Source organism: Anabrus simplex, chromosome 1 (assembly GCF_040414725.1).
Source record: "Anabrus simplex isolate iqAnaSimp1 chromosome 1, ASM4041472v1, whole genome shotgun sequence".
Classification (NCBI taxonomy): Eukaryota; Metazoa; Arthropoda; class Insecta; order Orthoptera; family Tettigoniidae; genus Anabrus; species Anabrus simplex.
Window position 1 is genome coordinate 1,069,323,818 of NC_090265.1, and position 27,490 is coordinate 1,069,351,307.

The following is a 27,490-nucleotide window of genomic DNA, read 5'->3' on the forward strand; positions in this document are numbered from 1 at the left end:
AGTTATATCAGATCTTTGTATAAGAGTCGAGAAACGCTCCATATACATTAAAACCGGTATGAAACAGCAATTAGTTTGTTGAAAACTTGCATTTCTGTGGATGATATCCACATTATGGCTTACTTGTTTGTTATTTTTTGAAATCCGATATTGCGTGAAAATTTATGTTTAATTTCATTCTGAAAATATTACAGTTCCTTATTTCTCTGAATTCAAGACGACCCCCACATTTTCCTTCATAAAATTTAAATCGGTCTCAAAAAGTGTGTTATAAAATCATATGAATGCCTTTGTTGTACAGTACGCATTTTTAGACTATTTTTTTTGACGCCAAACATTGGCTTTCGGTATGCCGTATTTTTTTGCGGCTGTGTAATTTCTTTATCTCCGTGGGTTTAATGACCATCAACTTAAAATTGGCATCATAATACCGAAGAGAACCCGTTTAAAATTTGCCGGCAATACCTATTCTATGTGCCTGTACAATACGACGATCCATCAGGAAAATATTCTTGCTGTCTATAAAACTGTTACTTTTACTCAGCGTCAGATACAACCGGCTACCGCTCCATGCACGTCTCGCTTGCCGGGTTTGACCAACTTCAACAGCTAGCAATTTATAGGCCTAATCACGGACGTTGAAGGTCAACGAACGAGTCTATTGCGCCGTGGTTTTGCTATTCCGCCTTTGCGTTTTTCATGCACATACTTCACAATATCATCTTCAACTTCTTTAAAGCGCTCTTGTTGCTTACCACCGAACGCATTTTATGTACAGTACTCATTTTTTAGCTATCTTTGTCTTCACGCTTTGCCATTGCACGGTACTAAAATGTTAATTATATGGAGCTAAAATGGATGCAATTGCCAATATCTAAGTTAAACATGATGCACAAACTCGGTCATTTATATATCTAAAAAAAAATACGGTAGATATCGAGATCGAAGTAGAAAAGATCAATATGGCAGAGACTGAGACAAAGAAGGATCCAGAATTGTTTGGATCCTGTACTATTGAAAAATGATAATTGAATGAGCAAGCTTAAGGAACGGTTGTGTCATCTCAAGAGACTAAACGCATATAAAATCTCAAGACTTAAGAAGAAAGTCATTAGAGGAAGGAGATTTCCGAGATCTACATCTATTGGAGAACGCGTAATTACAAAAAGCCGCAAATAAAGCTGCGAAATAAGAAGAGAATTGTAAAATAATTCATACATTGAATTATCGCGACGGCAAAGAATAGGCGTTGACACAGGCACAAGGAAGAAAATTTCGAGACTACGGAGAAATAGCTAAATTAACTCGTAAAATAACCATTATATATATTTGAGACAAGGGCAGACATATTGATAATCTACAAGCATTATTGAGAATTCAATCAAGACTAAAGAATTGTAACTTGAACTAAGATGTTAGAAGGCTATGGATTCCACATTATGATGCAACTAACTTCATATATGTATACATACATAAATACATATCCCATAAGCCTCGTTCGCCGACCCATCGCTTCTCCACCAGTTGCAGTCTCTGAACTTCTCTCCTTCTTCGATGCTTTCCAAAGTATGTCCTCTCTGTTGAATGTCAATCTTCACCCTGTCCTTGTACCTGAGTCTTGGTCGCCCTCTTGGTCTTTTGTCTTCAAGTTTTAGATCGTACATTTTTTTTGGGTAATCTGTTATCACCCATGCGTCGCATATGTCCATGCCATCTCAGTCGCTGCTCTGTTATTTTGTCTTGCAGTCTTACAACTCGAGCCTGCTTGCGGATTTCCTCATTACGGACTCGGTCCCTCTGTGTTTTACTGATCATGCTACGGACAAATTTCATTTCTCCTGCCTGTATTCTACTAAAATCTTTATTTCTCACTAGCTGATGTACCCGTGCTTCGCTGCGATATTCTCAGAAGGACTGTTTTTGTGGTTTTCCTAACTAAAGTCAACTTAGGCCATTACAAAAACGTCAGTAGGAATATAGCAATTAAAAACAATGTTATATAAAATACTCGATCAAATGAAAAACTGCACATTTTCTCACTTTTAATGAACAGAACTACAGAGCCAAACTGACAGTCCAAAGTTCCAGTGCTGGAATGACCAGGCCGCAGACAGCCGTGAACTCTTCTGTCATTATTCCGTTAAGTATGCATGCTGCTCATTCCAATTAGTACCTCGGAGTAGCGATTGAATAGCTCGAATGCTATGATGAACCAGTTTGTTACATACCAGTAGCATCAGAAAATTTTTGAACCAGAGAAATTGCATGCTAAAGAAGAAAGTTATCTAACTCCCCAGCTATTTCCAGCCAATATTCAGGCAGGCTGTTATACTTGTTACGACCTGGCGAGCTCGTCGTGCGGTTAGGGGCGCACAGCCATGAGCTTGCATTCGGGAGGTGGTGGGTTCGAACCCCACTGTCAACAGCCCTGAAGATGGTTTCCCGTGGTCTCCTATTTTCACACCATGCAAATGCTGGGGCTGTACCGTAATTAAGGCTAGGGCCTTTTCCTTCCCACTCCTAGCCCTTTCCTACCTCATCGACGCTATAAGAACTACCGGTATCTATGTCGGTGAGACGTAAAGCAAATTAAAAAAAATAGTCGGTACAGAACAGTAATCCCATCTATCGGAGATGAGTGTCAAGAGAGACACAAAGAACATAACATCAAACAATGGTCAATGTGATGTTATTGTCGATTAGTGTTATAAGCTTTCCCTATTGTAGATCTTCACATTTAGTTTTCTTTCGATTCTCTGATATTAGGGTGTCTTACAAAATGATTTATGACGTAGACTGTAGTTCCTTATTCCCCTACTTTACATACCAATTTTCATTACATTCTGTTCACCCATTTTCTTGTGACTCGGCGCAGATATGGACGTTGCAACAAAAATCCAAATTCATGAATATCTCTGTTATTATAGTCGTTATGGTAAAAATGTATAAGACATAAATGATTGATAATCTATAGTTATGTAGTATTTGTCGATATGACTTCTAATAACACAAATATTTGAAAATTAAATTTTGGGCCTTCCCCTAAACTACCATTTCAATCAGCGTGAATAAAATTATTTGTGGCCTAGATTGTAGCGACTTATTCCCCGACTTTTCATACCGATTTTCATTAATGTAAGACCACTAATAACAAATATTGGAGAATTAAATTTTAGGCCTTCCCCTAAGCTACCATTTCCCTCAGCATGAATAAGATTATTTATGGCCTAGATTGTAGCGGCTTAATCCTGGAGGGAAAGAGAAGATTAAATTCTCTTGAGCCGTTCCCTCATGATGCGTGTACAGACAGGCAGGCAGGCAGGCACGCAGGACGGAAAATTAAAAAGTGCATTTCCTAGTTACTATGGACACGACCGATAGAGAAATACAATCATTTTAAAATTCTGAGCAATGTACAGACAAAACTCTTAGTTTATATATATATAGATGATCCATGTTTCGCAAGGTCAGGATTGGTACGTAATAGGTTTCATATATTACTCTCTTACATTTAGTTGGTATTTTCTTGTTCCATATTATGTCTTTTAACTATTTTGTAAAAGTTGCTACCTGCCTGAATTCTTTTAGAAATTTCCTTGTCTATAGAACCAGTATCAGAGCTAACGCTTCCAAGATATTTGAATTGATGGTTCATCTGTAGCTGTTTCCCCTCTATTTCAATGTGTCCCATTGGTTGTCCGTATCTCTTCATGACCATAACCTCATTTTTCTCTTGGCTGAAGATGAGTCCATATTCTTTAGCAGCTTCTGTCCAGGAGTTTATTTGTCCTTGAAGGTCTTCTTTAGAGTCTCCCCACAAGCATATATCATCCACGAACAAGATAACTTCCATTTTCTTACCTCCAATGGTTTGGTGAACTTTTCTCTGAATCTCGTTCATCACAGTGATGAAAAGAAGAGGAAACAAAACACCACCCTGTCTTAACCCAGATTTTATATCAAAGGTTTCAGCCATTCCTACAGGTGTTTTGACTTTACTTTGGGTATCTTCATACAAATTCTTGATCCGGTGTATCATGTCATCCTGTATTCCAATTTTCTTCAGTGTTTCCCACACCTTCTCTCTGTTCACTGCATAAAATGCTTTCTTGATATCCAGAAAGGCTAACCACAAATCTCGGTTATGTTCGTGGTATTTTTCCATTAACTGACGGACTGTAAAGATTAAATCAGTTGTTGATCTCCCCTTCCTGAATCTGTACTGTTCTTTGAAGAGGTTCTCTTCAATAAGGGGTCTGATTTTACGCTCTACAATTCTTTCATAAAGTTTACCAACTTGAGATGTTAAATTGATGTCTCTATAATTGGAACATTTCTTTCTATCTCCTTTCTTGAAGATTGGAATTATGATGCCTGTTTTCCAATCGACTGGTATGTCCCCTTCTTTCCAGATCTTACAAAAGAGTCTGTAGATCCAGTGATTTCCAGAAATGCCCATAGCCTTAATAATTTCTCCATTAATTTCATCAGCACCGGATGATTTTCCAGTTTGATGTATTTCCAGGCATATTCTACATCGCTCCATGTTAAGTCTAACCCATTGTCAGAGCAGACTTGCAGGAGGTAGTACCGGTACTGTCTTTTTGTGTAGGCTGCATGCAATTCACATTTAGCAATTCATCAAAGTAAGTCCTCCAAGTCTCTTTGATCTTCTCATCTTCAGTGATCAGATTTTCATTATCATCTCTTAGGTATTTGGAGTGTTCTTTATCTCTCTTTCTATTTTTCATCATCCCATATAACATTTTCTTATTACCATTAACATCCTCTTTCAATTCATCACTCCACTTGTTCAACCACTTCTCGTTCTTCTGTAACAACTTTGCTTGTTTTTTAGCAGTCCTGTATAGTTCCTTATCATGATCAGTCCGGTCCTTGAAATATTTTCTGAACATGTTGTTTTATGGAAAAGCAACTCTCTGTAGACAAATTGCTTCAATTATCAACAAAGATTTGCAAACTAATCTGTACTTGAGAAAACCCATACCATAAACTGGCACATACAGGGAAACTTGCCAGAAAACCCAGATCCTTAAATCAAGATCTATGTACAAGGATCTGGGTTCCAGGGAAGTTCTCAACTCATGAGTCAAACGTTACCCAATTGCAACAGTCAAGTTTAAGGGAGGAAGGGGGTATAAGATTGCTCATGGTAAACTGTCAGAGTGTAGTAAATAAACAATTAAAATTCGGTACATTGATGAATCTTATGAGACTGATGTGGTGATAGGAGTGGAATCGTGGTTGAAAGAAGGGGTGGGTAACAGAGAAGTATTTCCAGAAGGGTATACAGTCTATCGTAGAGACCGAGGAGATGAAAAGGTAGGGGGGAGGGGTGTTTATTCTGGTGAAGGAAATTTATTGTTCACATGAATTGTTTACTGATGAAAGGGATGAAATATTAGGGATAAAATTAGTTTGTGATAATATTAAGGAGGTGGGAATTATAGGAACATATAGGCCTGGAAGAGAGGAAAGAGACATGGAAATATTTGAGAAAATAATAGATTATACTCATAAAAACAATATTGATATGGTAATAATTGGGGGAGATCTAAACTTGCCTGAAGTTGAATGGAATGGAGCTACAAGTGAAGCCCATGAACAGAAACTGGCAAATAAGTTAATTTGGGAGGGAGGATTTACACAAGTAGTACAAGAACTGACTCATCTCAATAACTTGCTAGATGTATTATTGGTTAAACTATGGGAAATTGTTGATAAAATTGAGGTAGTTGAAGGAATAGGTGACCATAAGGCTGTAATAATGGATGTAGGACTGGTACCAAAAAGGCTTAATAAGAGGGTCACACAAGACAAGAAATTATACAGAAAAACTAAAAGTTGATGAATTTGGGACTTACCTTAAATCACAATTCAGTTGTTGGATAAGTGAAGGGAATAATGTGGATTCACTTTGGGCTAAATTTAAAGGAATCATTTGGGAAGGAGAGAAGAGATTTGTACCTGTTAAGAAGCGTAAAATTACCTCAGACCCTGTTTATTATACAAGGGAAATAAGAAAATTAAAAAGAAAATGTAGAATAGTAAACAGGAAAATGAAAGAGCGTAGGGAGAATGGAGAAACTAGAAAACAGCTAAGGAGGGAACTGAATAGAGTGAAAAAGGAAGCAAAAGAGAATTATATGAATGGCATACTTCAAGAGGGTAATGACCACCAAGGGAAATGGAAAAAGCTGTATTCATATATTAGGAATCAAAAAGGAAAAGGAATCCAAATTCCTAGAATGGTGGGAGAAGGGGGTGAACACTATTTAACAGATACTGAGAAAGCAAATCTATTTAGTAGGGAATTCAGAGATTCAGTAGAAGATTGTCAGGAGTTGGAAACCGTAACAGAAGATAAAGAGGGAGAGACACTTAGGGAAACAAGAAGCTTCTCATTCACAAATGGAGATGTTTTCAGAGAAATCCAACTGCTTCAGCAAGGAAAAGCAGCAGGAAGTGAACAAATTACTGGTGAGGTATTAAAGACAATGGGGTGGTACATAGTGCCTTATTTAAAATTTCTCTTTGACTTTGTCAAAAATAATAGTGTAATACCAAAGGAATGGAAGGAATCTATAATAATACCAATTTATAAAGGCAAGGGTGATACAAAGAAACCAGAGAACTACAGACCAATCAGCCTGACCAGTATAGTTTGTAAAATACTGGAGAGTTTAATAGCAAAGTACATCAGAGGGATATGTGGTGATAAAAATTGGTTCATGAGGAGCCAGTATGGATTTAGAAAGAAATTTTCTTGTGAGGCACAACTGGTGGGATTTCAGCAGGACATATCAGATCAGTTGGATTCAGGAGGCGAGTTAGATTGCATAGCCATAGATCTTTCCAAAGCCTTTGATAGAGTGGTTCATGGAAATTGGAGGGAATAGGATTGGGCGTAAAGGTTATAGTTGGATAAGAACATTTCTAAATTCATGGGTTCAGAAAGTCAAAGTAGGAAATAATATATCGCAGGAAGAAAAAGTTTGGAAGGGAATTGCACAGGGTCCGTTACTTTTCTTAATATACGCAAATGATTTAGGGAACAATATAACATCAAAAGTAAGATTGTATGCAGATGACATAATTGTTTATAGGGAAATAAATAACATTGAGGATTGTTCAGAATTACAAAGGGACCTTGAGAGTATCCAAGAATGGGTTGAAGAAAATAATATGAAGGTTAATGGAGGCAAATCAACTGTTACAACTTTTACAAACAGGAACTTTAAAACTGAATGTGAATATACTTTGGATGAGGTACTTATCCCAAAAGATGGCAAGTGCAAATACTTAGGTGTGAGATTTGAAAGTAATTTGCACTGGAAGGGTCATGTTGATGACATTGTTGGGTAATCATACAGATTGTTACATGTCATAATGAGGCTGCTTAAAGGTTGCAACAAAGAATTAAAAGAAAGTTACTTAAGTATGGTTTGTCCATAATTGGAATATGCAAACAGTGTTTGGGATCCTCACCAAGAATACCTAATAAAAGAACTAGATGGTGTGCAAAGGAAAGCAGCAAGATTTGTAACAGGGGATTTCAGGAGAAAGAGTAGTGTATCAGAAATGTTAAAGGAACTTGGGTGGGAAACTTTAAGTAAGAGAAGGGAGAAAACTAGACTTATAGGATTATATAGAGCCTATACAGGAGAAGCAGCATGGGGAGAAATCCGTGAGAGGCTGCAGTTGGAAAATAATTATATTGGCAGAACTGACCACAAGTACAAAATTAGAAGGAATTTTAGCAGAAGCGATTGGGGTAAATTTTTATTCATTGGGAAGGGTGTGAAGGAGTGGAACAGTTTACCAGGGGTAGTGTTTGATCCTTTTCCAAAATCTGTACAGATATTCAAGAAGAGAATAAACAGCAACAGAGAAAATAAATGAAATGTTAGAGGGCATTCGACCAGTGCAGGATATTGTAAATAAAAAATGTGTGTGATTAAATTAATTCCATCCCCTGGTCTATGGAGTTTGGACAGCCCAAGTAGAGGACCGCCTGTAGGGGTGAAGTACAGTGAGGACTTCGAGGGCCCTGGGATTGCTACGGTAGCTGTGAAGGCCCTTCAGGAACTCGTGAAAGTGGGGCTCTGGTTAAGACGCAGCAGGTCGTTATGGCTACTTAGGTTCCCAAATGCTACTTAGGTTCCAAAATGGGTAAAATATAAATATGTAAATAAATACAATGTTAATTTTTAATCTTATACCAGTTGTATAGTATTATTAGAAGTAATTTCACATACTGTATATGAGTTGACTATGTTTGTAAGTATAAGAGATATTATAAGTAGAAGTTTGTAAAGAATATAAATTTATTAAGGATGTTGCGTGTGTTTAATAGAAAAAATTGTTAGCGTAAATATAATATTGTATTCTAGGAAAATTTTCTTCGTCTCTTGTTAATTTAAAATTTAGTGCTTGACAATAATGTATTTTAGTGTACCATTTGCCACAGAGTTAGACACCTCATTTGCAGATGAAGAGATTTTGATTTGATTCTTGTTCAGGACAGCAGTTCTTGTTCTGTCATTCCACCATGGAGTTTCCTTCCATGTTCTTGTGCCACTGGTTCATCCACAAACCTTCTCAGTTATCATTACTAAATTTCCTTTCAGATCCTTCCATTCTTCTTCAACTGTTCTTTCATCTATCTTTGGTATTACTCTTTTGATGTTTTCTTGGAACTCTGTTATTCTATCATTGTCCTTCAGCTTCCAAATCTTGAGTTTCTTTACCTGTGTGGTTCTTACTTCTTTTAACTTGTTAAACTTGAAGTATCCAATGAGGAGTCTATGATCACTTTCCAGGGAGACACGAGGAATCACTTTTACGTATAACAGTCTATTTTGTAGTTGTTTCTCGATCAAAAAGTAATCTATAAGAGATGCACTTTTTCCATCCTATCCATATCTTGTGACCTTATGGCTTTTTTGTTTTTGATACCATGAGTTCCCTATTATAAGGTTGTTCCTCAGGCAGAGATCAAGTAGTCTAGTTCCTTCTGGGTTTCGTGGACCCCATCCATGTGCTCCTAGAATACTTTCATATCCATCTCTCACAGTTCCTACTTGAGCAACCATATATGTATATTTCTATTTAATTTGCACAAGATATGGCTCCCATGCATTTCTAAGAAGACGATGGTGAGATGTCTGGAGGAGGCTGAGCTGAGGTGATGGCAAAGGAGGCTTACCTGACACTTCCATGTCTTGCTCCATTTGGTTTCTTAACCAATCTATTCTTCCCGCTGGAGTCTGGACACAACTGAAACAATTCTCATACATTGCTTTCACTAGTTCTCTTCATTACCTTTTACATCCTTTTCTTTCCAGGGTTTCCCCACACCTTTCCTCTATTACTATCATATGCCTTCTCTATATCAAGGAATACCATCACCAGATCTTTTCCACATTCCCGTTGTTTTTCCATCAGTAATCTTATGGTAAATATAGGGCCAATCATTGACCTGCCCTGTCAAAATCTGTACTGCTCTTCTTCTAAATTCCTTTCCACCCTTCTTCTCATCTTTCTTTCTGTTATTTTCTCCAATATTTTGGCTACTTGTGACAACAGTGTAATTCTTTGGTATTTGTCACATACCTTCCTATTACCTTTCTTAAATACTGTGGTATTACATTTTTCATATCTGCCAACCCTTCCGATTTACCCGGAAACTTTCTGGTTTTTTACTCTTCTTCCGATTTATTTTTATTTCTTCCGATTTTTGACTAACATAACCTCTAGTACGGCCAATACTCTTCCCCTACGATAAAGGATAAATTCTTATGTGTTTGTGTAATTTACGAAACCTCATTTTCAAGCGTATTTATTTGATACTTTATTTCGTGAGTGTTTCGTCCGTCGCCTACGTGTATCGTGCTTCCCGCTCACCGCAGCAGCGTGTGCGCTCGATACAGCTGGGGATTCTGGGCAGCGATCGTCCTGTAAGCAAGAGGCTAGCGCGCGCTAACGACTCAGTTAATCGGGACGAAAGAATGAGTTTTTTTATTGTGTTGTTTGCGCACTGTTAATATCGTTTCTGTGCGTAGGTTCGTCGGAGTTATAGGCCACGTGTTTTTTCTTGCATTTCTATGCTTTCCCCCTCTGTCAAAGTCATATGTTAATAATGTATGGGACATATTGAATCGTTTTGTATGTGGTAGTTTCGCGTATTTAAGTGCATAATTTTAATGAGTTGAATGTTTTTTAAGGAGGGTTCGTGTCGGTGACAGTTTCTGGCATTTTCTTTTCTCATTATGGCAAAAAAAAAAAAAATGTAACAAACTTTATCTCCAAGTGTTCAGAGATATGTACCTATAAATTTCCGTTCATTTCACCATCTGATAAAGGAAACTACCATATTTTCTCGCATAATTAACGTCCTTGCATAATTTACGTATCCCAATCATTTTGGGTCCAAAGTGGAGAAAAAGAAATGTTCACGGATTTTATGCACCCACAACTTCCAACATCCATCACTCAGCTCCGGATGCGTTTCGAAATAAAGATGTCAACTACTCAGGTAGCAGGCTTCCTATCGCGAAGCGCACATTCCAAACACAGGACAAGGTGCTGTTATTAGCCGTCAGGAATTCCCACTGGACTAGTTTTACGAGTGTTTCGGGTACGGAACATTCTGTGATCTCAAAATTGTTTGTCAGTCCACAGTATTGGAGTAATACTGCATCATACAAACTCGCGGTGAAATGAAGTGGCGTATGACTTTTAGTGTCGGGAGATCCCAGGACGGGTTCGGCTCGCCAGGTGCAGGTCTTTTTGGTTTGACATCCGTAGGTGACCTGCACGTCGTGATGAGGATGAAATGATGATGAAGACAAAACATTAACCCAGCCCCCGTGCCAGGGAAATTAACCAATGATGGTTAAAATTCCCGACCCTACCGGGAATCGAACCCGGGACCCCTGTGACCAAAGGCCAGCACGCTAACCATTTAGCCATGGAGCCGGCCAAACTTGCGGTGATCGGTTACGTCGAAACATACGGGAATAGAGCAGCGGGCAGCAAGTATTCAGTGTCCAAATGAAACGTGCGCTACCGCGGTAACAGAACTGCAGTTCAAGCGGCCAACAAGTCTCCCAAAGCATTTCCCGGACCAAAAAGCAGCAAGTTTCTGCAAGTAGAGGATTATCTGCCAAAATATATGATTTTGTTATGCAGTGTTGGATAAGCCGTTTCTCACGCTGTACGGTATTTTAAAGAATGAGAAATAGCCATGGCACATGGAATCAGTGTCTCGGATTTGAAGGTTAGCCGGGGCTTGATTAATTTTATGAAGAGAAATGGACTTTCTCTTCGACGAAGAACATTATATCAAAAAATGACGAGTGATTTCAACCATTTTCATCGCTTTGTGATTGAGAAGCGTGAAGTAAAGGAATATTTGATCTCCCTTATAGGAACCGCAGTTTCCATATGCTACAAAGTCGAACAATCAGTAAGAAAGGAACATTCAGTGTTATCAAGTGTCATTGCACGCGCTATCGGAAGAAAAAAACAACAACGATGTACCGGTACTGCAATGCTTGCTGTAACAGCTGATGGCAGAAGCTTGCACCTAACATTGTTCTAAAATGAAAAGCAGTGCCTAAAGCAAATTTTCCGCGAGTGATCCACGTTCGTATTCAATAGAAAGGGTGGATGGACACGTCACTCGTAGAAGATTGGATACGAACGGTTAGGGGTAATGTATAAGTAATAATAATAACAATGTAAACGTTTCCACCTTTTCAATACAAAATTATATTCACAAAATTATAAATTACACGGTACTAGTTTCGACCCATCTAATTTTGTGAATATATTTTAGTATTGAAAAGGTGGAAACGTTTACGTTGTTATTATTATTACTTATATATTATTCTCAGTTCAATACGGACCAAAAACATGAAATTCATAACCATCAATAGGGGTAATGTAGCAGAGTCCCTCCTTCGATGCCCGGCCCTTCTCGTGTTGGATAGTTTTCTTTTTTTGCCGGTATGTCGTTCATGTCGTATTTTCAGCTCGTAGTGAGAAGAATATTTTCTAGTGTCGCTACTTTAATCCCACGTGTCTAACTTGCCCTTACCTGATGTACCCTATTTGACTTTTCAGAAAAAATCTCACCCCGGAATTTTACGCTATATGACGATAACCGCAAATGAGTTGAACCAATTTTGATTATATTATTTTTTATGCATCTTTTAAATGTAAATGAACTGTAAATAATTTGTAAAGATCTGAATTCCTTGAATAATTTACGCATCCAAAGTTTTCGCCTGTATTTTTCATCAAAAAAGTGAGTTAATTACGCGAGAAAATACGGTATTATGCATTTCGTTGTGTGCGTCGGTGTGACACAAATATTATTATTCGTATGTAAGTGTCATAAATGAGAGTGGTTAGGTACATTTTCTTGTAACCATTTTTATGTTTTCTTAGTTTAAGATTTTAAATTTAATGGTCAATTCGCATTGTTACTGTAGATATGTAGGCCTAGGCCTTTTATCCTGACCTATTTTCACGTTGACTGTGGTGGAATATGTGTGATGAAATCCAAGAATTAAAAAATCTTCCTATTTTTGATTTCTAAAAGTTGGCAGGTATGATCCTTACACCAATCAGGTACTTGCTTTTCATCCATATACACCTCAGCAGCCTATATAACCAATGAAGACTGATAGGTTTTGCTGCTTTTATCATTTCCACATATATTTCATCCATCCCTGCTGTTTTTGCTGTTTTCATTTGTTTAGCAGCCATTTCCACCTCTGCCACTGCAATATCACTCTCCATTTCTGGATTATCCTCATTTACCACTACACTGGCTTGTGCATCATTTCTCATATTCAGGAGTCTATTGAAATAATCTTTCCACTTATTCTTTATCTCCTCTGGGTGTGTTATTACATTTCCACTCTCTTCCTTCACTTGTTTTGTGTAGATTTTTGTCTTATTTTTTTTATCAATCCATACAACATCCTTTTCCCACCATTTATCCTTTTCTTACTCTTGTGTGAATCTCTCCCAACATTTTTCCTTTTCCTCATTTACCACACTTTTACATACTTTTAATTTCCTGATATTTAAACTTTCTTCCTTCTTTCCTCTCTCTATTCCATTCTTGCCATCCTTTCTCCTTTTGTTCAACAACCTCCTTCACCTTTTCATTCCACCAAGGTGTCCCCTTTTCCTTCACTCTTGCCGAAGTTCTGCCACAAATCATCTCTGCACAGCTTGGAAACATGTTTTTAAATTTGGTCCAGTCTTCTTCTACACTCTATTTCTGATATAGGAATGTGCTGTTATAATTTTTCCTTAAATTTCTCCCAAGTTCTTTTATCTAATTTACTTACTTTTGTTTTCTTCTGTCATTTCTTTTACTCTCACAGTTTTATCTATTTTCAATTTGGTACCACTTCTCTGTGCTCTCTGTCATTAAATGCCTCACCTGGTAGTGCTGTTACATCCATTAACTGTTCACTATTTATTTTCTCAACCAAAAGATATTCAGTAACTGTTTTCATCCTTCTTTCACCTCAGCCATATTTTGTGATCTTTGTACTATTCTTCTTTATAAACCAAGTGTTGGCCACAATCATTCCATTTCTCTGACAGGAATCAATCAAATCTCCCTCACTGTTTCTTTCTCCATATCCAAGTGGACCAACCACTTCTTCTTTACCAATTCTGTCACTTCCAACCTGCACATTGAGGTCTTCCATGACTATCACTTCCACCTCAATGATTACTTGCTCAAGTGTCTCAAAGAATTCTTCCACATTTTCCTCACTGTTTCCAGTTTCGGGTGCATAAACTTGGATGAAATCTTTCGCTCCTTCTTCCATCCTCAGTCGCACTCTGATTATTCTATCACTAACATAGTCTACCTTATCAACATTTTCATCCAGGATTTTGTTAACAATCACTCCTACTCCATTCTTTGCCTCACCTCCTCTACTCCAGTATAGGGTGTATCCTCTTCTCATCCTCTTCACACCTTTTCACCTCTACTTGACCTCACTCAGTTCCATAACCGGGTGAGTTGGCCGTGCCGTTAGGAGCACGCAGCTGTGACCTCGCGTCCAAGAGATAGTGGGTTCGAACCCTACTCTCTGTGGCGCTGAAGATTTTTTTTCATGGTTTCCCATTTTCACACCAGGCAAATGCTGGTGCTGTGCCTTAAGGCCATGGCCACTTCCTTCCCATTCCTAGACCTTTCCTGTCCCATCGTCGCCATAAGACCTATCTGTGTTGGTGCGACGTAAGGCAACTAGCAGAAAAAACTCAGTTCCATCCATCATTGCAACATTCTCCATAAAATCAATCGACTCTTCTAATTTTCCTGTCAGGGTTATAACATTTATTATTCTCACCTTCTGAATATTAACTACAACTGATGTTATTGTCAAATGAGATGCGTGAAATATGTCGGGAATAACTTTCCACCTATTTCATTCTCGAATTGGGTTTTGTGGAATAAGTCAGGGCAAGAGTTTAGCCAGTAAAGGTGATATTTATCGCATGGCTAAAAACGGTATGAAGCTAAACTTATTTATTTAGATATGGAGAATAATGCAGTGAAACCTCGTTAGTACGTTTCTGTAGGGGACGAAAAAAAATCGTGTTATGTGGGAAAATGTGCTATCGAATATCCCATTAAAAACTATCCCACAGGAAGATGGTATCACTTTACACATTAGTACATTTTACATTGTGAGTGTAGTGTTTCAGGAGATAGAGGAGAGCACTAAAATGTGTGAACAAGTCAAGAGAACACATATGGATAATTCTCTACTGGAGCCTGTTAAAGTAACAAGAGACTATTAAAGGATGTGAAAAACACGGAAGAATAGATATGACATTCTTTTGCCCTTGGGCTCATAGAAGTAGCTATAGTCCCTACATATTATAGCACATCACTTTCTTCCTAAAACAATTGTATAATGAATTGTTATTTGTAGCCTTAGGTTTCCGACTGGTGGGTAATTAAACACTTTTTCTGGTCACTTTGTTCGAGCATGAATTTCTCGTGGGGTTATACTCGCCATACGGGATTAAGCGCCTTCGGCCGCCATCTTGAACATGAAACTTCGGCAGTACTCGGCATTGGTTCGGATAGACTCGCCGGTGAATAATAAAAGCATGCCAACTGTCAAACCATCACCTTCTACTATGACTGCGCTAATACGCCTTCCCAATACTGCAATATGAACGGTATGGGCCTAGTTCCCATTTTTACCGCTGAGTGCTGCTTCGCTGGCATTGAAACAAGATTGTTCATTACAGCGCACACATTAAGTGTTTTGTATATTTCTGTTCAAATATATAGCCAATCATTCAATAACGCCTTGCACCTTAATAAAGAAATTCAATGAAGAACGTACCCCTCTGCAGTGGAAAAAACCGTACAAAGTAATGTTAACGGTGGGTAGTAAATACTGTAGAAAAATAAATAATTTCACACACTTTTCTCTTTAAGTGTTTCGCGTTCTGGCGTTCAGATCTTTTAAAGATCTCTATTATTTATGTGGCTTTGTTATTTAAGAATACAAGAATAGCACACTTGCAAATAATTTCACTCGATAACTATGAATGTCCGATTTCAGGACAGTTGAAGTGAGGAAAATCATGCAATACAGGCACTAAATAGTCACTCATAGACACAACAGGATTTTTATGCACAATACAAAATCATGAATAACTTTCTAAATTTACAGTGGCAAATCAGATGAGTACTGCAGCCTGCTGTTTTAATCTCTTTTTATAAATCAAGTCCATTAGCACTGTTGAACACCTTGGTCGTGTCAAAAGAATCGGGCATCTTGTATGTATGTGCAATTTTGCTACATTTGTGCTACTGACACGTATTTTGAATCAATTTCTTATCGATAACATGTACAGATATTTGACAGTGCCTGCATTAAAAAATCGTGCATATCTATATATGAATGGTCTTTTAAATATTCTAGGGCTGTTATTACTTCAGTCGCGAAAGTTTGCGCACCGCACATTAATGTTCTTAAACTTAGACGGCTCGATGTTTTTACATGTAAAAAAAAAAAAATGAACCGGTTTCGCAGTTTCATTTGATTGCATCTGATAGTTTCTTGATAAAATCACCATTTATATCCTGGGAACCATCAAACATAGATTTTCTGAGTAAAGAATTTCTTACTTTTCAGAATATGGCATTGATTGAAAGCAAGAAGAGGCATTTCACTATCACCAGGATGACAGATTTTTGGTTTAATGTGTTTTGAAGAAGACATTCTTCTTTTCTTGCTAGCATTAGTCATATGATTGTCACTCACAATGCGCAACATGAAAAATCCGCAAGTTTCGATTTCCTTTATTGTTTTGAGTGTTAAAGTATGCTGCTCTGTACCTAAAAGTCTCTTAAAGAAGAAAAATACTGCTGTAACCTTTATTTTGTAGTCACAGCAGAAATGATAAAACAGAAAAGGTTATTGAATAGGGTAACTCGATTTCTACTTTCGCTTGCATGACAGTCATCTTGAGTAGTTTTTATTTGCTCAGCATGGAATGAAGCGTATTTCTTTTGAAAGAAGGTTGCACCCGCTCTTGCAACGGTCAGTGCAAGATTATCCCGGTAGCTCATTAATTCTTCTCAGGGTATCCTTTTTCCGCCCATAAAATCTGAGATTTTATATGTAATTATTTAACGTGGTTTCGGAAGAGAAATTGGCCGCTGGGGTACTCGTGATGGGAATATCAATATCCACGAGAATGACGACCGATATCTAGAAATCATCTCGCATTTCGTTTGTAAGAACTTGTCGATTGCTTACATCTAGAAAACTTAACTAACTAACTTAACTCTAAACGTTACCAGAACAGAAATCATAACTCAGTCACATACTAAAGAAAATATATAAGATTATTTTTTGACAAAAAATTAATGTTCGAGATATAGTGAAATCTGGGTAGTATTAATTCCGTGTTATCTCATCATTTGAAAATAAGTTAGAGTCAGCGCTGGCTCATTTAAGATAAAATAGTGAAACTTAAAAAAAAATGCTAACATTCTCTCATTTATAAGTTCAAATTCCAATAAATACACATGTGAACCTTCGTAGCCATGTTCCGAAAGTATTACATTTTTTTAAAAATAATATTTGCGATCATTGAGCATTCAAGGAATCAAATAAAATTTTCATATTGTAAATACTGCTCTGTTAATTATTAAAGTTATCCTCACAACATATGAGACATGTTTCCCAAGTATACACTTACGCGTGTATTAAATTGTGGCAGTGTTCATCGACCTTCCATTCATAAGTTAAAGTCTTTCATAGGTTTGAACTCCGAGTGTTAGGTAATATCTTTCTAGTGTGAACAAGTAACGACTTACGAGCTAAAGCAATACCACCCTCGTGCCTACGATATCTGGCTCCTAACTAACCATTGTAATATTCTTCATTTTTATATACTGAGTTAAAATCATATTTATCTGAGTAGAAATTAAAAAAATCTAACTAACTCTTCGAATAGTTTCTAATCTACACACTCATCTATTAGTGGCTCAATGTACTCTTATGATCTGCACTGTCTCAATATTTCATTTATATACGTGCTACTGAACGTGTATGGATAGTATAGAATGCAGGTATTTCATATCAACCTGTAAGATCACCGCTCCACGAAATACTGGATATATAATCAATCATGAGTCTATTGCATCGTATATAAGAACACTCTCTCTTATGCAGTACCTGTTATTCACCCAAGTCAAACACAATATCACTGTCACGATACACAATTCTACATAATTCATGTTTACCTTACCTTGAAATGGTCATCTGCGCGGAATTCTCTTCTTGACGTATATTTTCAAACATGGCATAGAAACTCACCTTATATTACTAATAAATCATTAACACGTCAAATAGCAATTCTTACACTTCCCGTAGAACATAACTAAATCTCTTCACTTAAACCATTCATCAATATATAATCACATTTCAATACATTACCGTCGATACTTTAACATCCTATCGGCTTCCATTTAGCCGCATGCATATAGCCATAACTCCGAAACCATATGCTAAATATTCAAGAATTGCTTAGCAAAATACGCAGACAATAACCTCTATTTTTAATAACAGTAATATGAATTCATATGCCCTTTTTCTCTGACGAAAGGAATACTTAATTTGTCAATGATCATCGTATTGCGCAGGAAATTCGTGACGTAAACTATACTCAGGTAAAACGAGATTAATCGAACCTTTACTAGTAACTTAGACTCAATGATTCTAGCTCTACTCAAGTAACATACCTTTCTCTTATCGGATATTATTTCCACTGTCGATGTGCTAGTGCAGTATCCAGTATATGTCATATCGTCATTCTAATTCATCACTTACATCTAATTTTAAAATCTTAAGTATTTCACACATTACTTATATTACACACACGTTCTTAATTACTTCATAAATCACCAAACTCTCAGCACATGCCAAAATAGATTGAGGGTGCAGATTGCAAGAAACTACTCTACTATAGAAAAGTATGGACTTAGCTCGTCAGTTGCTACATCTGGTCTGGTGGTTGCTCCGTCCTTCACTTGCTGCTAGACCCTCAGATTGGAACTGGATCTCTGTCTGAACTGGACATTCGCGGTCATCTGCTGGTTACATAGCTCGTCAGACCACTTCGTATCATCCGGTCTTTCGGCTGGCCGATGCTCATCCAACGTCATCATCTCCATTGGTTGGTCTGTCCAATAACCTCTGCCTGGTCATCTGATTCGACGGTACATATCCCCAGTTCGGTCCATCTTGATGAATTAGCAGACAGTCATCATCATGTATCTGTTGACAATGAAAAGAATTCCCTGTGCGCAGTAATTAGTCATGATATTCTGCATTTTCTATTATTTAAAATAATCGTTAAAGTTTTTCTTTTTGTAAAAAGTTTTCTCCATAAATAATTATTATTTTTTTACTGCTACGGTAGTTATACTCTTCTCGTGTGTAGTTATTAAATATTTCACAATGGTGAATTCCGATTCTTTCGATCGTTACGTTGCTACTTGATATTCCAAATCCGTCGTATATCACCAAAATTTATATCTTTATATTTTTTTCTCGGCTCATCTACTGGCATACAGTGATGAATACTTTAATTATATGCTGTCGCGAATATATATAATTAATATTCTTCTTCAGTAGGCAAATCTATTCTTGGAATATGTAGATCTGCTCGCATCTGCGTCTTGTCTACATGAAAGTAATTTTTTAGAGTCTCGTTAAACAATTCACCCGCTGCTATATTTTTTTTTAAAACAATTCAAATGAGCCTCTACTGTTCTCCAGTGTCTTCGAAACCTATCCTTTCCGTGACGTACATAGCCTCCTATACGTTGCATTGATACGAAGTTCATTGCCTTAGTAGATCGCATGGGTCATACCTTCCTACGCCGCCATTTTGTTGTTGGTCTACGAGATGCGAACGGGCACAAGGTGTTGAGTTTCTTGTCATATAACATCTGCTGTTCGATGGACTACCAACAGTCACAATCTCTCTGCTTCATTTAGGCACTGACTTTCTGTTGAGAGGCACTCCTTTACTAAGAGTGTTATTCCAATCTCACAGTTTATATCTCCTACGTAGCATGAAAGTGTGGATTTATTCAGTGTGGCAAACATCGTTTTGATGATCTCGAATTGAGATTTGGCGAGAAATCCTTTCTTGAAATAACATTTAGCCATTCGCGACATTGTTGCTCGTTGAGAGGAAATTCATGAAACAATATCCCACTTCCTGATCTGCTTTTCATCTTACATAAAGGCACACAGCAGTAAACAGTATTAAGTACATACACATTAAAATGCTTCATGACCAAAGAAACTAGCCAGATAAGGTAAACTCAGGGTCAAATTACATCAGCACTCTTAGCAATGATCTCTGAGCGTGCCTCTTCAAGCAGACTAATGCCAGCTTCTCAGCGCTCCAAGCGCCTGAACTGGTAACTACGCCGTGTTTGCTCATTTACATGTGTGACTGGGCGAATGAGAAGGCGTATTAGCGGTCATAGTAGAGGGCCATGGTCAAACTAGCAGTTTGTATTTTTGTATGAATGGTACTCCGCTTTACCATTGCCTGCATCTTTACATAACTTTTTAATGGGATAGGCCTGCAGCATATGGAAGCCTTATTACTTAACAGCACACACAAATGACCTGTCGAAGATCTGCTTTTGCTGCACCAAAGACTTAACTTCAGTCGTACTACACTGATTTAAATCATCTTATCACAAGAACAGTTATTGGCATTACCTTCAATTTATTGTGTTGAGTGGTAAAAAAAAAGTTAAGTGATTATTTGTTCCTGACAGCCTACTTACGGACTAATAGGATAATCGTGAGAAGTTCAGTAGCATGGTACGGTATCACAGTATCTGTCTTGTGATAGCCTAGCTATGGATAAGAAAAGGATCGTGAAACCTCTCACTAATGAAGAAAAAATTAAAATCCTTCAAGAAGTAGATAGGAATACACATCTTAAGCGAATTTTAAAACTAGCACCTTTTACTTTGAACACTGTTGTGGGAAACCGAGACAAAATTGAAAATGCGTAAAAGCAAAATAGAAATGGAAAAAGAAAACGAGTGCGCGAAGGAGAGTTTCCAAAGTTGGAAAGAATGATTTTGAATAAATAAATTTCTAACTTCTGATTGGAATACGAAATAGGCTACAAGTGCACTGGATTATTCAGCAATCTCGCTGACAACAAAGGCCCTTCCATACAACATAGAATGAAAAATAAACCACTTTTCCCTCTGAGAAAATCAAATGATCGTAGATATTTCTCTCGGTCATGACCATCCACCAATGGCTGCATGGTTGCTAGAGTTAAACTTCTGTGATACATAATTTTGGGTGACTCCCAAACATAAGTCATATATGTCAACAGGAGAGCTTTGAAAACAAAATATGAAAACTGAATTCAGTGCTCCTAGCCACAGTGGGATTTATTACTGTGCTTTAACTTAGCACTGTCCTCTTTTGTTCTAATGTAAAGTCTTTGCTGTCAATCAGTGATGCAAAACTCAACTTCACCTAAAGTAACAGCTTGCCCCTCGAAGGTGCAATATACTCTTGTGTTTGAGAATTCAAGGTCATTTCCTCTAATCGTGCAACTTTCTCCGACCGACCCATGGCGAGGTCTCTTATCTCTGTTGGAAATCACATTCCATACACAACGGATGACAAAGAACATTTTCAGGTCTGGCGAATATATGATCATACTAACTGGTAAAGGTGAAAAATCGTGACTTGTTCATTGAGGTATTTTTTTATACAGATTCAATACGATGGGCGTTTGGGCTTCAAATGTATGACGTGCCAAGCGGGAAAAGTGTGTTAATGAGCAATGTACTAACAAGGTTTCACTGTATATCAAACTCTGATAGGCTGTAGCAAACAACTAAAATTAAAACTTCATCAATATGTAACCGACTGAGTAACCGTGAGTGGCTTAGGACAATCCTTAGTGGAAGAATCACATACCAGAAATATGTTTGGAAACATAGTTCCGTAAATTATCACATGAAATTAATGCACCCAAAATATTGTACTGCACAATATCTCACATGGTATGTACTTTTACGAGACCATACGTGTCTTTACATTGTTTAATTTCGTCGTTATTTGTGTTTTAATTTTGCTTTATGCTGACGATGACCTATTACTAGGTTGAAACTAGGCCCTAATCATTTATGTAATTTAAACTATTTACATTTTGTATTGAAAAAGTAGACCAAAATAATACATTAATTTACTCTATTGTAAATGCTGGGGCTGTACCTTAATTAAGGCCACGGCCGCTTCCTTCCCATTCCAGGCCTTTCCTGTCCCATTGTCGCCATAAGACCTATCTGTGTCAGTGAGCCGTTAAGCAAGTAGCAATATTAATTTTTATTTGTTCATGTGTGTTGATTAAGTTGTTTTTGTTGTGTAGGTGTACGGAAAATGTGTCCTCTGAGTTGCTTCCTGTATCACCTGGTGTGGAAATGGATGAAGAAGAGAGAGAACTCTTGGATCTCTATCAGCACTGCTTCAATGATGATACAATAGATATGGATCTACTTATGGTTCTACTTGTAAACATTCACACCTCACCTGAGAAAGGTATGTTATAATGGTATTGGTTGCAATAATTAATAATAATAATAATAATAATAATAATAATAATAATAATGACAACAACAACAGCTTGATAGATTTACTGGCACATTAAAGAACTCCTGCAAGATAAAATTCAGGCTCCTCTGCTTCTCCAAAAACCATAAAAGTAGTTAGTAGGAAAAATAAGTAACATAATTATTTATGAGTAACTGGATAGCCTCAGCTACTGTATGGAGGCATTTTTATTTATTTATTTATTTATTTATTTATTTATTTATTTATTTATTTATTTATTTATTTATTTATTTATTTATTTATTTATTTATTTATTTATTTATTTATTTTAAAAAATAACATAGAGGTGTTAAAAAGGTTGAAGAAATGAGAACAGAATAAAACAGAATGTGTCTTGTCTCGCTGATAAACAAAGCATCTTCGTGTACAACCATAATTCGTTTTAAAATTATATTGTGATAATTACGAGGTGCCTTTACATCACCAACAACCTTGGATGGGTCACCCACCAGCATTCAAGGAATTCAATGCTGCTGTAAGTAAACTGAAACCTGGTAAGGCTTCTGGCCCAGATAACATTCCTCTGGAACTGATTCAAAGTGGAGGCCTGTCTCTAAAGACCAGCCTTCATACGCTAATCCTCTTAATATGGAAAACCTGTGAAATACCTGGCGGCGTTAAAAATTTCACTATCGTTACACTTTTCAGAAAAGGTGATCATAGTGTTTGTGGCAACTATCGGAGTATGTCATTACTATCTATAGCAGGTAAAATTCTTGCTGAAATTTGCTAAATCGCCTACAGATTATTTCCGAGAGGATTCTACCTAAGTCGCAGTACAGTTTTTGAATGTCCAGAGGCACAACAGATAACATCTTTTGCGCAAGGCAAATCCAGGAAAAATGCAGAGAGCAACAGATTCCTTTATACCTAGTTTTCTATGACCTGGAAAAGGCTTTTGACTCAGTCACGAGGCCAGCTATGTGGATAGTACTGAAACACTTTGGCTGTCTACAGCATTTTGTAGATCTGGTTAAGGCTCTTCATGATAACACATGAATAATAATAATAATAATAATAATAATAATAATAATAATAATAATAATAATAAATTTATTTATTTATTTATTTATTTATTTATTTATTTATTTATTTATTTATTTATTTATTTATTTATTTATTTATTTATTTATTTATTTCGTGTCAGAGTGTTGAAAAACTTAAAATATAAATAAGGTATTATATACAAATAAAACAAAGTACATTTTATGTCACAAAACATGTTTCACACAATGTCTGCCCAGAAATGGGCAACAGAAATTCCGTCTTCAGTGGCTTGAATCAAGTCTTGAAGTGTACAACGAACAGGGCAGGACTGACAGTCATACAGGTGTTGGGTAGTTTGCTGCTCCCACAATCACAGAAGTCTGACTGATCTTTCAGATAACCTCACTGTCGGCAGCGCTGAAGATGGTTTTCCGTGGTTTCCCATGTTCACACCAGGCAAATGCTGGGGCTGTACCTTAAGGCCACAGCCGCTCCCTTCCCATTCTAGGTCTTTCCTGTCCCATCATCGCCATAAGACCTATCTGTGTCAGTGCGACGTAAAGATGATGATGATAATAATAATAATAATAATAATCTTTTATCAAAATATTATCTCTGATCCATTTCTTATTACTCATGGATTGAAACAGGGATGTGTGCTTGCGCCAACACTTTTCGCTCTTTATCTAATTGCCATGCTTTAAGGAACATCTCCAGACAACCAGGATGTAAAGGTCAGATATCACTTCGATGGGGCACTGTTCAGTCTGACTAGACTTCCCTACCAGAAGCTTACTACAATTTTCTGCGTTACGGAATTGCAATATGCAGATGACGCTGCCGCACCTGCTCTCACCCCTGTTGAGCTACAACAGTCCATCACTTGTTTGAAGAGCGGTTGCGATCGTTTTGGTCTCTCCTTTTATGTTCAGAAAAACCAAAGTACTCGCACAGCCTGCACCTGGGTTGAACCTCCTAGCTTTCAATATCTTCATTGCGGATGCTCCACTGGACCAGGTAGGAAGTATCCTCTCCACAAATATTAACTGCTCACAAGATGTGGATAGGAGAATTGGTGCTGCCCACTCAGCATTTCAATGTTTATCCTGTCGTGTCTTCATGAATAAAGACCTTACAATGCATACCACGATCATGGTTTACCGTGCTGCAACACGACCCAGACATGACAAAGAATGACGCTACGCTGACATCGCCATAGGGTAACGTGCACGACAATGATAGAAGGACAAAACAATAATACAAAACAGCACTTCAGGTGAACAACTTACCATGCATCAGTGCAAGCAAGAATCTGCGCTGTGAGCCCATCCCATTAAAAAAAAAACAAGAGGCTAAGATCCCCGGGAAATGCTGAGTCAGGCATCCAAAAAATTAACACCAATTTTCAAAGAAATGAAGTTATAATTAAGATAAAATATTACATTAAATGAAAATTTTAAAATCAATCTATTTTGGTAAATAAATGGAAATTTGAAAATCTTTCAATTTCATTGTAAAATGAAAGAAAAATTTTAAAATATAAGTGTACAGATCTGTAATAATATAATAAAATCTTTGCAAAATGAACCAATAAACATAGTAGTTTTAAAAATAAATATTTTTTTGGTTACTAAACAAACTATGTGTAAGGAGCTCCTTAAACTAACTTAAACTTTTATCCTTTCAAATCCTTAAAAAAAAAAAAAAAATTAAATCAGATTTTGGAAACAGAAAATGCAGGACGAATAGTAGACTGAGTAACCGTGAGTGGCTTAGGACAATCCTTAGTGGAATAATCACGTACCAGAAATATGTTTGGAAACATAGTTCCATAAATTATCACACGAAATTAATGTACCCAAAATATTTAACACACAACCAGCCCAATATTACAAAACAGAGATCAGACACAAATAATAAAAACTAAAATCCAACAAATTAGAAAGGGAACAAATTAAAAACCCATCGTCAATAAGTTAGAGAAGAAGGTAGGCACAGTAACCCAAGGCGTCAACACACACGGAGGGTCAAACACGATCTTCCATCAAGATGAACAATTAATCATAATATTAGCAACACCATGCAAGAACAAGAAGAAATCCCAAGATAAAACAACAATGCCACAGTTATGTAATTGGACAAGGAAGAGATAAGATAATATGACAATGTGAAGTTAAGATAAAATAGCGAACATCAGAAAACCCTCCACGGAGAAATTGCCTAAAACCCCACAAAACAATATATGTTAAATGAACAATTTTTTGAGAATGTTACATTTTAAAATTACCAACTTGAAATTAAAACAACTTAAAATTTTGTACATTCCATAATTTACTTCTGTATGTATAGGAACAGAAATCTGGTACTTAATATGAAGTTCTAATTAAATGAAAGCTATTAATATAAAAGGGAGACTTAGACTTTACTGGGCTAAAATTAATTATTATTAATGATAATAAATAAAATAGTATATTAACTAAGAAGAAGAAATTAAGGGTGACAAATGGTGATTACGCAGCGCATAGGTCAACACACGGTCATTACGGAGTCTAAACCAATGGGATGAAAATCAATTAATCCAGAACGGAATGACAAAATGAAAATTAACACCAACAGGGCAAGAATTACATAGCAACGATTCGCCAAAAAATTTTAAATAGCAAAACACGTGCACCAAATAAAATTTAGAAAATCCAAATCAAATTTCAAAGTTACTGGTCAAACAATAGCATAGCATTCACATGGTACAAACATGGCCCACAAACGGCGTACAGGTTTGAGAATACTGCCCAGAAAATCACACCACAAGAAGCACACAAAATAAATTAAATGACAAAGATAAAATTACATGAACAGAAGAAAAATAATAAAATGAGTACTTACATCATAGCGAGATAACCAAAGTAACTTACCGGTATCGACCCATGCACTGGTAAACACCCAAAGAGAAAGTTTAAAACAAATTAAATATTACATATAACTTTAAGGCATTCATACCTTGCTCTACCCCTGCCATTCATACCGCCTACACTTCCCTCAAAAACCAACTGCGCAAGTCCTGGGTGTCTTAAGAGATGTCCTATCATTCTATCTCTTCTTCTGGTCAAATTTAGCCAAATCCATCTCCTCTCATCAATTCATTCAGTATCTCTTCATTCGTGATTCAATCTAACCATCTCACCTTCAGCATTCTTCTGTAATACAACATTTGAAAATCTTCTATTCTCTTTCTTTCTGAGCAAGTTATTGTCCATGTTTCACTTCCATACAATGCCACACTCCACACTAAAACATCTAATTCCCATATCAATGTTCGAAGTGAGCAAATTTCTTTTCTTAAGAAAGCCTTTCTTTGCTTGTGCTAGTCTGCATTTCATGCCCTCCTTACTTCTACCATTGTTAGTTCTTTTACTAGCCAAGTAACAATATTCATCTACGTCCTTGAAGACTTCATTTCCTAATTTAATATTTCCTGCAACACCTTACTTTGTTCGACTGCACTCCAGTACTTTTGTTTTGGACTTATTTATTTTTATCTTGTACTCCTTACTCAGGACTCTGTCCATTCCATTCAGCAATTTCTCCAGATCATCTGCAGTTTCAGATAAAATAACAGTATCATCAGCATATCTCAGGGTTTTGATTTCCTCTCCTTGGATTGTGATTCCCTTCCCAAATTTCTCTTTTATTTCCTTTAATGCCTGATCTGTATAAACCTTGCCTCGCTCCTTTCTGGATTGCTGCTTCTTTTTCGATTCTTATAACTTCAGACTGATTTTTATACAGTTTGTAGATAATTCTTTGTTCTCGGTATCTGATCCTGATCACCTTCAGAATCTCAAATGATTTTGTCCAATCAACATTATCAAATGCCTTTTCAAGATCTACAAATGCCTTGTTTGTGGGCTTGTGTTTCTTAATTCGATCTTCTAAGAACAGATGTAAAATCAGGATTGCTGCAAGTGTTCCTACATTTATTCTGAAGCCAAGTTGATCTTCTCCCAACTCAGTTTCAACTTGTCTTTCCATTCTTCTGTAAGTAATACGTGTTAAAATTTTGTAGGCGTGAGATATTTAACTAATGGTGTTTTAGTTTTGAAACTTGCCAACACCGGCTTTCTTGGGAATAGGTATAGCAACATTCTGTCGAAAATCGGATGGCACTTCTTCTGTCTCATAGATTTTACACACTAAATGGAATAACGTCGCCATGCTGGTTTATCCTAAGGCAGTCTAAT

The 27,490-nt window shown here is 36.9% G+C and overlaps 1 protein-coding gene across 1 annotated transcript in view; it reads left to right on the top strand.

Annotated features, from left to right (window-relative positions):
* Positions 1-27,490, top strand: part of LOC136857981 (3'-5' RNA helicase YTHDC2) — a 587,467-nt gene that overhangs the window by 198,489 nt on the left and 361,488 nt on the right. Inside the window, exon 12 of the mRNA XM_067137136.2 lies at positions 22,024-22,193. Within this exon, the coding sequence (XP_066993237.2) occupies positions 22,024-22,193 (170 nt within the window). The remainder of the gene's footprint in view (positions 1-22,023; positions 22,194-27,490) is intronic.